This window comes from Chenopodium album, chromosome 27 (assembly GCF_948465745.1).
Source record: "Chenopodium album chromosome 27, dcCheAlbu1.1, whole genome shotgun sequence".
Taxonomy (NCBI): Eukaryota; Viridiplantae; Streptophyta; class Magnoliopsida; order Caryophyllales; family Amaranthaceae; genus Chenopodium; species Chenopodium album.
Genome location: NC_137860.1, coordinates 8,311,870 through 8,326,254, shown reverse-complemented (window position 1 = coordinate 8,326,254; position 14,385 = coordinate 8,311,870). Strand labels below are relative to the sequence as shown.

Below are 14,385 nucleotides of genomic sequence, written 5' to 3'. Positions count from 1 at the left end.
TGATCGAAAATTGAATGGTGGATTTAAGAGGCAATGATTTCCTAGTTTGATCCTAGGGTATACTAATTGAATGTCAACGATTATAGTTGGAAATTTTTGAATAAGATTCTCCCATACCCTTTAGTTTGCTTATTGATGTTGTAGATGAGGTTTATGGGAATGATTAGTGTTTGATCTAACTTGAGCTTGAACTAGTTTTTAAAATTCTTGTTTGAGCTTAGCTAGTCAAGAGTTTGGTTTGTTCGAGTTATGTTCATGAACATGCCCATTGTATTTTACAATTTTAAACATGAGCTCAAACAAACATAAATTGGTTTGATTGTTAACATTACCTCTAAAAAGTAATACGAAGTATATATTGAATTTTGGAAATTTTGCATTAAACCACCTTTTATAACCCTTTAATTGCAGGAAACCACCTTATAAAAAAATTTTCGCAAAAACACACCTTAATCGTAAATTTTTTTGCAATCACACACCTTTTCCCGGAAAATACCCATTGACCTTGTATTTCGGGGTTGACTCGATCACTTGCCTCGCACGTGACACCCTAAAACCACTAACCCTCCCTTTTTCGGCGGCCAACCAAATTCCCCACCCCACTACCGGCGAAGGCGACCACCTCCCTACCCTAGCGCTGGCGTTCTTGCTCCCTTCCCTTTCCCCCAACCCACGAATTCTCTCTCCTCCTCTTCCACCTAACCACCATCACTTTCTTCACTCTCACTACCCGAACCCAAGATCCACCACCACCACTACCCACTTTCCTAAAGCGCCGTCCACAAATTCTCTCTCCTCCTCTTCCTCCTAAAGCGTCGTCGTTCGATTTATTGCCCAGACCCAAACTCCGTTGTTCGTCAACCGCCATGGATGTTGCACTTCACGAAGGTACGAGAATTGGGTTTAGGGCTTGAGGGTTGGGTTTAAGGACGGGAATTGGGAAAGGGAGGGGATGAGGTCGTCGGCGACAAAGGAGGGAGGTGGTCGCCGGCCACTGGAAGTGGGTGGCTGGGGAAAAGGGAGGGTTAGCGGTTTTAGGGCATCTCATGGTCGAGTCAACCCTTGAAAACCAAGTCAATGGGTATTTTCCGGGAAAGGTGTGTGATTGCAAAAAATTTTACGATTAAGGTGTGTTTTTGCGAGAAATTTTTTATAAGGTGATTTCTTGCAATTAAAGTGTTATAAAAGGTGGTTTAATGTAAAATTTCCTTGAATTTTAATGCATTCATATGATTTTATTCAAGGATTTGTCAATCTTTCTACAAAGAAAAAGCAATGGTTAGAAGATGATTTAAGATGTTAAAAGTTGTGTTAAAGATAAAAGAGGATTTTTCAATCTTGAACAAGCTTTAAATGAGTTATAAATAGACATGAACAAGCTTACAAATGAGCATTTCAAGTTCACGAACATTATCAAGTAGAAAATGATGTAATTCGAGCTTTGGTTTTTATTTTTACGAGCTTAAGATTTTTGTTAAAGGTTTCTATTAACTTAACAAAGTTGTTTTAAACCTATCATCTCATTAACACTCGAGGATTGCAGTGAATATTTCGTTTGTTCAAATTACAGTGAGATTGAGAACTAATCATTTCAAAACTTATGGATAGCCTAAGCAAAGGTTAACTATGCTCCCAGTCAATCAATACAGGAAAAGTAATGCAGCAACTAGACGTAAATAGCCATTGTATTCCTTTCTTTGTCAGATGAGTACAATAATGATTTCACGTGAGTAAAAAAGCACAAAAGACCAGGTACAAAAATCTGTATCTTCTCATTTCTTCTTTCCAGCTTTCCCTTCTTTTCGACGGACCACTTCATCAACGTATCTTACACCCTTGCCCTTGTACGGTTCTGGGGGCCTCCAGCTCCTAATTGATGCAGCAAACTGACCAACAACAGACTTATCACGTCCAATAACAGTTACTCTGGTGTTTTCCTCCACTTTAACCTGCAGCTCATCTGGAATGGTCATCTTAACAGGGTGAGAAAACCCAAGATTCAATGTAAGTTCTTTCCCTTCAACCGTTGCACGATATCCAACACCAACCAACTGAAGCTTCTTCTCAAATCCCTTAGAAACACCAACTACCATGTTGTCTGTAAGGGTCCTGAGACAAAATAAACAAAAAAATTTGGGAGCATTATTGAGCTAGGTCCAAAATTATTCAAAAGGCTATTAAGTAGTACGAGTAATCATGTTTTTTCATCCCTACTATAAGCACTAACTTGTTATGTTATTTTACACACCAAGACAAACTGTAATCTCAAGGAAACAGAGGCCAAATTTATAGCAGTTATCCTCACATGTTGAGAGTTTAGAAAAATGAAGCAATACAACCATACGAGGATGATAATGCTTGTAAAATATCTTAATCAAGAAAAATGAGGGAAAGGAAAGGCTTATTCAGAAAAGAAAGGGTGCAAAACTTATTCAATTCAGGGAAAGGAGGGAAAAAGGTAGAAAAGGAAAAGAAAAAAAAAAGTTCAACAGCAAAGAGAGTGAAATCAGGAAGATAGGGCACCAATTTCAGGGCAATGAAGGATGTGGAGAAAAATAGGAACCTGACAAGATATCGATCCAGGTCTACTAACATGTACCCATCAATTTAAGTTATAAAACTCAACAGATAATCATAATTCAGCTTCACTACCACAACTTTAGAAAGATATTCAATATTCAAGTTAAGTGGGTCAGTGTTTAATCTTACATCAAACTCATTGTATAGAAAAGGGAAACTCAAAGCTTCTGATAGATATCACTTTACATCCACAAACTTAAACACGTATTCTATTTTTTTATGTATATTATGGATAAGAAAACTGGAATATTTGCTGTTTTGCACTCGTTCAACTTCATATGCATAAATTTTGAGGTCCGTGAGTTAGATGCTAATAGCTAACATGGGCATAAGAAACAACCTAAGATGGAATGTAGAAATGCATAGAAAATCAAATGCAAATCAAATTATTCTAACACCGACTAAGACTACAGAGTGAAAGTTAATGCTGAAAAATCTTAGTCCCATGATCAATACCAAAAACCAAGAGGGCTCAGACTCATCCTTGATACTTCTACAATAGATGGATCATTAATTCACATAAGAAGTTTTTCTATCACGAAATTGCCAAAATGCAGTCCAAAGAATTATACACCAAAAAAAAAAAAAAAAAGAAAATTCAATTTATGTTTCCATTAGGCAGGATTTGAAGCAATGGGTTGACAATGGACTTGTAGAAGACAGATGTTGACAGCTCATTGGGCATACTAGGATCTATGTAAGGGGTTACATACTAGGAATGCAACTGTATTTAACAACTGTTTTCTTTTTGCTTTTTAGAACCCAGAAAAATTAATCTGTAGGAAGTAAGAAATTAAAAAATCACCTAAAGTATTGGAATTCCTACAGTAGTTACGATTAACTAATGAGAAGCGTCAATAACACAAGAGGAATTATCAGCCTTTCGAATTATAACAAACCATGAATGATTCAGGAGTACAATATATAGACAAAGCTTATGTTAATAACACCACTGCTTTGCTGCTGAGTAATACAGATGATTTCCTGCATATGGTTTTAGATGTAGTAATAATGAATTTGTATGTTACGTTCAAATATCAGGCTAGCATGCTTTGCACTCTACAAACTTCTTTTAACGAGCAAACAAGGTTAAAGCACACATTAGTATACCTGAAAAGTCCATGCATTTGATTGGCTCTTCTGGTTTCCACTGCCTTTCGAACTCTTAAAAATCCAGACTCTTGCTTCTCAAGTATAACTTCACGAGGATAAGTGATCGAAAGTTCACCAAGAGGACCCTTCACTTTGAGATCCTGTCCTTCCATCGCGATTGCCACATTAGCTGGCACTGTAATAGGCTGCTTTCCTATTCTTGATTCTTTACACTCCACATTCTTCCTCCAAAAACCAACGCGAGCGACAGGAACACTCGCAGTAACGTCAATTTTCCCACCGAAAAATGAAGATTTCATGTGGCTGAGACATCACATTAAACATTTATCAGTAGAAGACATCAATAATCCATTACCTAAGAACTATACTGTAAACACTGTATTTCAAACCAAAATTTCAGCAGCAATCTACTCCCATTTCTGACAATTTTCGCTACTAACAATTCACAAAGGCAATCTACAACTCCCTTTCCCCACATCATCTTAATAATTAATATCACCTTAATCTAACAAAATAAAAAATTCCCCAACAACACTATGAGATATGCATTACCAAATTTAAGGAAAACAGCTAGTTTCAATTATTACCAATTAAATAACAAAAAAAATGTATCGAAAACAGCAAATTTCATATAACTATAGAACAATATTTGAGCATACTACACGGCATAATTCATACATTTCTTCAAGATTCAGACAAAATCAAACTAGAACAAGCTGATAAACCCCTAACCATTAAAATTTTTGTTCAAATTGAGCTAAATTGGACTAAAACTACCCATGAATTGACGATTATATGTTAGTTAAAATATGTAATTTAAATTAATTGGTAATGCAAATTGAAGAAACCCAATAACGAACAAATTAATGAAACTCAAAAACCGAAAAAGATGAAAAATTGATAGAAAAGAGTGAAACCTGGGGAGAGGCAGAGACATTGAGAGAAAGCGAGTGAGAGAGAAGGAGCTACTTCAGCAGAGAGATGAGGGTGTGTGTTTTTTTTGGATAGAACTAACAAAAGGGAGGATGAGGAAGAGGAGGTGTCAAATGTAATGGTGTTACTCTAATTTACTAACTAAAAGAATAATTCTCAAAATTTCTCCTTATATACTAACATAGTAACGGGCTAACGAGTAGTCGTGAACTCAATAGACCTGCCCATGACCCGATTTTCTACCGGGTCAAAAAAAAGACAAAATTTTGGTTGATTTATTTGAGTCGGTTTAGTGGTCAATGGATTGGATAATGTGCGTCAAGTATTTTGAACACCCCTACCAGTGCAATAGCAGTATAACACTAATGATATAAATATTTCAATAAATTATGTGCAACACTCAAAGACCAAGCACATTGTGATAAAGTATCATTTCTTAAGGGAGCAATGTTGAGACAGACCTTGTTGAGTTGAATTATTTCAAAATGTGAAGAGCAAATTTCAAATATCTCCACTAAGACTTTGAGTGAAATGAAGAGTTATTTTGTAAGTTTACAGTGTTGATTAATTTAGAGTATGAGACAATATTCATGTTTGCTTTGCTTAATCAATGTTAATATAGGTGAAGGTGTTAATAAAGGTGAGGTGTTTGATTAAGTATAGCAAAGTAAATAGAAGCTATTAATCTCGGTTTAGAGGGGTATACTCGGTAAAGAGGACAGCCATAGCAGCCTGTTATGGCTAGCTCCGCCGAAAGGGCGCGAGTGAGAAAAAGAAGAAGATCAAAGCCCTGCTGCCCGGTTCTAGGCTTCACCGCCCGATAGGGCGCGAGGATTGATCTGAATTTAATGGGTTCATCGCCCGGCAGAACCACCTCCGCCCGATCGGGCGCTAAAGGGGTCTATCTTCGTCACTCAGGTTAGCCCGATCGGGCAGATCGCGGCCCGATCGGGCGCGAGTCTAATTTGCTTTGAGTTTGACGGTTACTTTCTTCAACCTGTTTGGTTTTTTGTCAGACAATTCGTGACTTTTGGCTGTGAAATATTTCTTCTATATATATGTCTTTAAGACATGATGAAAGGCACTAAAAAAAAGATCAGATTATTATTTTCTTAAAAAGCAATTGCAAATTTATTTGTCATTATCATAAATTATCAAAGCTTGATTACATTAGATCACAAACATACTACACATTGTTGTGATTGTCTTCGTTGTATCTCCTAGTAATTTCGTGGTACCCGGTGTGTAAATTTAGGGTCGAAATGTTACTTTGGGAAACTGATTTCGTTCAGGCCTCGAAGTGTTAATTTGTTCAATTTCGTGTCATTTTTGTGACCCGGTAAACCAATTTCCCCAACAATCCAAAGTAATATTATCCTACAAAGATCACATGGTGTAAGAATTGTCTTGCAATTTCCATAATTTGGACAAACTAAGAGGAGTGGTTTTACGAAGATGGTAAAAGTTCGTAATTGCAATTTGGTGAAATCTCTTGGAGTGGTGTTTGTTCTCATCCCCAAAGTTAATGGAGGAGGAAGACGAGTCTTTGGAGGCCACAAGTAAGAGGATCAAGCAGGAGAACGGTTTGTTCGGTACCATTAAATTGATGCAATTCGCGGTATATTATTATTGTGATTATATCCATGGCGAATTGGTTAGTATTTCTAATTTTTCTATATTGTTTTATTTAATCCATGCTTGAGTTAATGAATGGTTTAGTTCATTGTTTGATTTTATTTTATGATTATTTAGCATGGATGATTTATTATCAATTATGTTTTTATTTGATGATGACTTTTTATAGAAAGTATTAACATGTATTATTATGTTAATTGTTATCTATTATGTAATTGATATTGCGTATGCTAATTGTGATTCATGGATTGTTGACTATTGATGGTAATTAATGTGGCAAGAGTTATGCCTTAATTAAGTATTTATTAGTCTATGCATGGTGAAAGGTCCGTTGTAGTTTTCATTGGGTTATGCGGTAATGACTAATGGCCACAGTAATTGGAGTAATTTTTGAGGTATTTCAAATGTCTTGATTTGATTCAAGTGATGCTCCTTTCGATAGGTCATGAATTTTATAATGTGGATGATATGGTATATATTATTGTTTATTTAATTTATTCAAGTTTTGAATTTATTGTTTTAGTTTACAAGACTGATTTATTTTATGTTCTATGATGTTGTCTTGGGTAATTATTTTCATGCTATTTCAGTTGTATAAGTGTATGTAAATGAAACGAATTTGATGGCAATGATGAGTTTGTCAAATTTGTATATATGTTGTAATAATTCTTATGCATGAAACTGATTTGGTTCATGATGAATGAGCTAGATGAATTTATTTCCATGATGTCCATGCTTTGGAGGAAGAATTTAATTCTTGATTATCATGATGATAGAATAGTTGTTTTAATAAAGTTTTAACAAAATATTGATCTATTTTGTTGGTTTTGATGTGTCATGTAATGTTGCGGTAAAAAGCAACTTAATTATGACATATTTGGTTATTTATTTAATATCATTGGAGTTGTCATGTGATTGATGTTATATTTATGTTTTAATTATCTCATTTTTATCCAATGTGAAAAGAGTTAATTTATTGCTAGATTAAGTGCATGTATGAATTACATTGCACACTTTCCTTAGGCAATATGAAGTGTTTAGCAACAGTAATTGATGTTTTATCAAGATGTTGCTATGATTATTTACTGTATTCTAAGGATGAAGCCTAGACATATTTAAATCTACAAAGTGAAGTAGTGTTGCAAACTAACGGAAAGTATATAAAGTTTGAGAAACAATATAGGGGGTAAATGTGTTAGCCAAGTTATTTCCAGTCTATAGGTTTAGTACATGAAATTACCGCGAAATTTACATCACACCAAAATGGTGTAGCGGAAAAGGAAAAATAGGACACTAGAGGAAGTGATTAATTCTATGTTGTCTTATTCGGTTTTAAGTGATGGATTTTGGGGTGAAGTCATTTTAACGACTTGTTACGAGTCAAATCGTGTTCCCGTGAAAGGGAAGGATGTTACCCCATGTGAGCTATGGTACAAAAGGAAACCAAACTTGAGTCATCTCAAAGTTTGGGGTTATAGGGTAAATTGTAAAAATACCGGAACCTAAATGTAAAAGTTAGGTGAAAATGGAGTTGAATGCAATTTTGTAGGATATGCGGTACATAGCAAATCCTATAGGTTCTATGTAATAGAGCAAAATGACTTTTGGTCGGTTTACACCACCATTGAGTCAAGGAATGCATGGTTTGATGAAAATAGATTTTCTTCAATTCCTAGATCAAAGGATGTAACTCCGAATACCAAAGCTGAAAGTTTTGATCAAGGTTTCATTGATCAAGAGGTGGATGACCAAACTCATTTAGAGAAGGCATCTACATCATCATCATAACTAAGGATAAGCAAGAGGGCAAGGAAAGGAAAAATCTTTTGGCCCGAATTTTCATGTGTACTTGGTTGAAGGATCAAGGGATGAAGTTTCACTACAACATCCATACATTTTAATGTGGAAAATGATACTTTAACATATAAAGAGACTATGAAGCCTCGGGATGTTCCACTTTGGAAGAAAGTAATTAATGATAAGATGAAATCTGTCATAGGAAATAACACTTGGGTATTAGCTAATTTACCACCTAGTTTAAACCAATATGGTGAAAATGGATCTTCAAAAGAAATTGAGGATTGATAGAACTGTTAAAAGTTCAAGGCACGGTTAGTGGCATAAGGGTATATGCACCTGTAACTAGAATCTCAACAATTAGATTGTTAATTGCCTGTGCGGCAATTGAAAATATAGGGATCCATCAAATGGATGTCAAGACTGTGCTCTTGAATGGAGATCTAGAAGAAGGGGTTTATATGTGACAATCAGAAGGGTTTGTTGTGGAAGGCCATAGTTTGCAAGTTATTTAAATCACTGTATAGGCACCTAAGCAATGACATCAAAGTTTGATGGGGTAGTGTAGTCTAATGGTTTTATGTTTAACAATTTTATAGAAAATTTGATGACAACGGTTAAAGTGTCAAAATTTGTTTATATGTAGATGACATGTAGATTTTTTGGATAGAACGGATTTGTCACAAGTTGAAATGACAAAGTTCTTCCTTAGTTCATTGTTTTTCATGAAAGACATGGATAAGAGGATGTCATCTTGGGCATAAGAATAAAGAAGGTAAAAGAAAAGTTGATCTTGTCACAATCTCATTATATTGAGAAAGTGCTCAAGAAATACAATGTTAATAAAAGTTCCACCTTTCTTTATTCAACAGCTATGGATCCTAGTATAAAGTTATTACCTAATGAAGGTAATGTAGTGTCACAACTGGAATTTGCTAGAGTTATAGGATGTTTTGTTGTATGCCATGATAAGTACTAGGTCGGCTATCGCTTATGCAATTGGTCAAATGAGTAGGGTCACTAGTAATTTTAGAATGCTACATTGACAAACGGTTCATTGTTTGTTGAAGTACTTGAATAAAACCATGGATTATGATTTAGTGGGTATCCTTCGATTGTTGAAGGATATTCGGATGCAAGTTGGATCTCAAATAGAGATCGTTCATTCACTGGTGAATGGGTATTCCCATATGGGGGAGGTGCCATTTCATGGGCATCTAAGAAGTAAATTAACTTGCATTGCGAATTCTTTAAGACGTTGGAGTTCATTGCATTACATACCGCTGGTAAAGAAGAAGAATGGTTAAGGGTTTTAATGCATGATGAGATTCGTTTGTTGAAAAGGGCATTATCACCAATAGTGATGAATTGGAATAACAATGTAACTTTGGCTAAGGGATTTAGCCAAGTGTAAATTGTATAATGGTGAGTTAAGGTATATTGGTGTAAGGTATTATTACATCCAAGGACTTAACAAAGATAGTGTAAAACTATTGTTTATTTTCGTACAAAGTTAAATCTCGCCGGTTGTTTTAAAAGCATGAGTTAGAGATGTTAATAGATGGATGGCAATCGCTTTAGGTTGGATCCCTATGGTAATCACAATTAGGAGAATCTCAACTTAACGCCCAATAAGACGTTGGGTCTTAAGTTCAATGAGATTAATTCTCTTAATTGATGATTGGGAACTTGTTTATTATCCAAGGTTAAGTTCCGGTTTTACTGTGATGGAAAGAGGTTGTTTTAACTTAATAGAATTCCTGATATACTGCTCGGTCACAGGAGCATGTTTGGAAGTCTACCTATATAAGTACGAAGTTTAGCCGCTTCAAGAAGCTATTGGGGCATAGCTTTGAAGTACTTACGAAAAGATAGGGACACATGGCTTTACGTGTCAAGTATTAATGTAATCAAGTAATATATCTTGTGTGTGTAATATCTTCATGAATCCAATATGTATTACTTTTGGTTTAATCGTTTTGCGACACCGAATGGATACGGGTTCTTGGAATGTGTATTGCACTAAAGGAAAGTTCAAGTCTTTGTACACTTTCAATTATGCACGAGAATGTTTTTATGATGATGATGTTTTGCAAAGAGTCTAGGTTTATACTCTAAATGGGGGAGGATTGTTGAATAATTTAGAGTATGAGACAATGTTCATGTTTGCTTTGCTTAATCAATGTTAATATAGGTGAAGGTGTTAATAAAGGTGAGGTGTTTGATTAAGTATAGCAAAGTAAATAGAAGCTATTAATCTCGGTTTAGAGGGGTATACTCGGTAAAGAGGACAGCCATAGCAGCCTGTTATGGCTAGCTCCGCCGAAAGGGCGCGAGTGAGAAGAAGAAGAAGAAGATCAAAGCCCTGCTGCCCGGTTCTAGGCTTCACCGCCCGATAGGGCGCGAGGATTGATCTGAATTTAATGGGTTCACCGCCCGGCAGAACCACCTTCGCCCGATCGGGCGCGAAAGGGGTCTATCTTCGTCACTCAGTTAAGCCCTTACAACTTTTGATATTGAAAACAATATTAAATTTGAATTGGCCGGACATGTTGCAAATTCGGGTCTCCTTACAATACAAGGAGCAAAAACATACTACACACCATAAAGAGAGCTACAGAGAGAATCGAAACTGTTTGACCATGGCTAGCTTTTCCTTACCTGGCGGGGTCAACTCATCATCACCAAGTAAGGTCTTCAAACGGATCACTTGAACTAGTGACCTTTCAATCAATAGCTTTCCTTGTTGGTAAGAAAGCTTTGACAACATTGAGGCTTGAGAAGCTCCAAAACAAAGTTTGGGCGCCTACTTCGGATAGCAAATTTCAAGAGTAATGATCACAAGAATCATTACAAGCAAGGAAAAGAAATTAAAGCAAACCAATACCATTCCAACAAATTACACACTTCACTTTATCCTAGGCCAACTTCTTGTTCAACCCCCCAACATTCCAACAACCACTCCTGTAAACTCTCTAAACATTACAACAACACCAAAATCCTTAATAAAGGATCCTAACTCCCTCTACACACAACCATCTAAAAGACACTATAGCCAAAATAACTCAAGAGTCTGGAAAACAACCAAAGGAGGCTAAAATATTCCATAAAACAAACTAAAGCAAGTAAACTCTGATAATTACCAAGAAAAAACATATTTAGGAAAGAGAACAAAGCATAGGAGAGCACCATTTAAACCGAAAATACCCAAAACCACAAACATAAAGTACCTCGAAACCCTACCCCTAACTTTGCTGTTTCCATCATGAACTTCTCTTGATGGCGGCGTTAGACCTAGCCCTCCAGCGCAAGGACCCACGAAACCCTAACCCAGCTAACTTTATCGTTTCGTCACGGTCAAAATTACCGATGACCTTTGACGGCGACGTTAGGCCTAGTCCTTAGGCCTTGTTTCACAGACGGAGAAACCCTTTGAATGAACAGTAACCTTCCACGCTATGGTGGGAAAAAGAGTCGGAGTCTGACGATTTGAAAACATCCCTCGAAACCTTCGTAAACTAGGGTAGGCTCACAGTACAAACACCTCAAATTAGGATTGAAAGATCCTCAAGAAAGAAGGTGACGACATTGTCGGCTTTTAGAGTGTGAGGAAGATGCCTAAAACAATAAGTGGTAATTGAAAAGAAAGGAGTAGAGAAGCAGAAGAAAAGAGAAGAATAAGAAAGAAGAGGAGGAGACTCGCCGGAGTACGGCTGCGGCGCCGGAACTCCGGCAAGTTCCTAGGGTTTGAAGGAGGAGGGGGTGTTTTAGAATTGAGGAGAGAGAACAGAGCAAAAGCTAGAAAGGGAAAATCTAAAAGCAATATTTATAAGAATTATCCCAAACTTTTTAAAGGGTAAGGCAAAAAAAAAAAGAAAAAAAAAACCACACATTTTGTGAAAACAAATAGGAAAAATAAAAAAGGAAAAAATGTCAAGCGTGTGATTCACATGCATAAATGGGGGTATATGTATGTAAATAAAATTTTATTAGCACCTTTTTCTCAACGCTTCATAAGGTCCTTGTTGAAGGAGAAGGAGAAAAAAATTAAGGAGATTAAGGAGATGGAAGTGAGCTAGGATCCATTAGTTGCTGGAAGGAACGAGAGGGAGGGTTTCACTATTGATGTTGGGTTCTTAAGCACACTGCTACTCTTGGTACTGATGCAATTTCTTTAGATGAGTGTACTAATCTATCTACTTATGGTATTGAGGAAGGGTACTATTTTAATTTACTTGCTTGGTCTTGGGTTAAAGGATATTTGAAGTTCCATTGTTGGTTAGGGTTGTTTGAGAATGTTGGAAAAGCTTTCAAAGTACCAATTTATGTTGGTTTAAACTAATTGCTTGATATGATTCTATATTATGTGGTTTATGATTTTAATGTTGTGGTGTCTGAGTCTTCCATTGCTTAGTTGTTTGACTGTGTTAAGAGGGTTTTACTAAGCTAAGTACAACAAACATAGCTGGCTTATTGTTGCTAGGGTTACACTAACACCTGATGAGTGTGAGGAGGGTGTCCTGTAGGATCTTCCACTTAGTGCTCGGGCCCTTTAAAAACCCAATCTTTTGCTTTTTGTATGATTTGAAAACCCGACTGTTGGGAAGACATAGAAATAAAAGAGAGGAGACAAGCAGTCATTCTTTTGTAATTGTACTAAGTAAAAAATCGCCAATGAGTTTAGGAAAATTACAAAGCATGAGCTTTCTCTCTAATTTTTAAGAAGGATTGCCCATTCAAAGGTTTATTACAGACAAAGATGGTTCAAGAGCGAGGGTACTAGAAAGTCGTTCTTTAAAGTGATCATCCGAGCCCTTACGTGGCCTCTACGTTACTAGGTCTTCTTTTTATTCACAATTTTATTAAAAGGCAAATATATGCAACAATATTTCTAATTACTAATTTAGTTCATTTTATATACAACCAAGGTCCAGAAAATATTACATTGTAACAAATGACGTTAATCTTTATTAATCACTTCATAAAAAAAAACAAAAAAAACAAGATAAATTTGCTAGGGTGGCTTTTTTTAAGTTTCTTATTTTTTTATTAATTAAATAAACAATTTAAAAGAGATCCAATCATAGGATGCCACATGGCACAATGAACCCTTAATGACTATTGACTAACGGAGTTGACGTTCGTTAGTCATTTGAGCATTTGTTATATTTTTGTGAAACTCAGGAGGTATATGGTGAATTTGGTAACTTTCATGGGTATATGATAAATTAACGAATTTCTCAGGGGTATTTGGTTAAAAAATCGTATTATAAATTCTCCTCTTTGATCTCCACTATAATCAATAAGTCGATACCTAATTTTTTTTGTTTTTTTGAAACCAAGTCGATACCTAATTAACTAATAAGTTTTGGGTCAGGTTTACTTGGGACATGGGTAGGTTCGGCTAGGGTAATCAAAGGTCAGGTAAAATGAGGTATTTTTTTTTTCTTATAAATGGTTTCAGGTATGTTTTATTTCGGGTAAAATCAAATTCAGATATTGAATTATCAGGTTTTATTGGCTTTCAGATAACTAATGGGTCAATACCAATTGGATTTGGATCATAAATTACTAGGTAAAGTCGATATCAAGTTAACTTCGGGTTACGTTCAAATCAAATTTGAATAAATAAATTCTTGGATTTAACCAGTTCGACAACAATTTGATTTTGGGTAAACTTTTCGAGTTAGGTAAGCTTAAAGCTGATACAATATACTACACCAATTACCTATCCATACTTCGTATAACCTTTTTTATAATTATTTTATTTTATTTTATTTTTTTTATAACTAAAATCAATAATTTTTTAGCTTAAGTGAATAGAATAAGGCCTCGTATAATTTGAAAGTAACAAGTTTATTTAGTGTATAGTAAAAAAACTTTTGACCATGTGGAATTTTGCCGAAAATTTATGCCACAAATTCACCAAATTAAATTGAGATATATGGACCAGCTCCGAGCTTTAAACCCAATTAATACATTATCAGCTATTCAAACTTTTTAATGAAAAAATAATTCATAATACAAAAGATTGACACAAACATTCCCTACTATCAACCATCTTATTTAAAAGGTCTCAACTTTTAATTAACACAAGTAAGTCTCAAATTTCCCAATTATGACTAGTTCCTTATTAAAATAAATACCCTTTTTTGACAGACTTAAATAATGAATGGAGTTTATTATTGGGCCATTAAAACTCAATTTTTTCAAGCTAGAAAGAGGTGAAGGCAAACGACTTAAACTACCGATGCAGCTCTACTTCATTTATTTTTTTGTGGGGAATCAACTCTACTTCATTGTACCTACTACTTAGAGATGTCAAAT

General features: G+C 35.4%; 1 protein-coding gene across 1 annotated transcript; it reads right to left on the bottom strand.

The window, feature by feature from the left end:
- Positions 1-1,667: 1,667 nt before the first annotated feature.
- Positions 1,668-4,755, bottom strand: LOC145620821 (large ribosomal subunit protein uL6c-like). The gene is made up of 3 exons (XM_081675539.1): positions 4,611-4,755; positions 3,691-3,996; positions 1,668-2,109 (listed from the first exon to the last, which is right to left on the bottom strand). The coding sequence occupies exons 1-3, from the start codon at positions 4,628-4,630 to the stop codon at positions 1,773-1,775; spliced, it is 663 nt and encodes a 220-aa protein (XP_081531665.1). The 5' UTR covers positions 4,631-4,755; the 3' UTR covers positions 1,668-1,772.
- Positions 4,756-14,385: the final 9,630 nt, after the last annotated feature.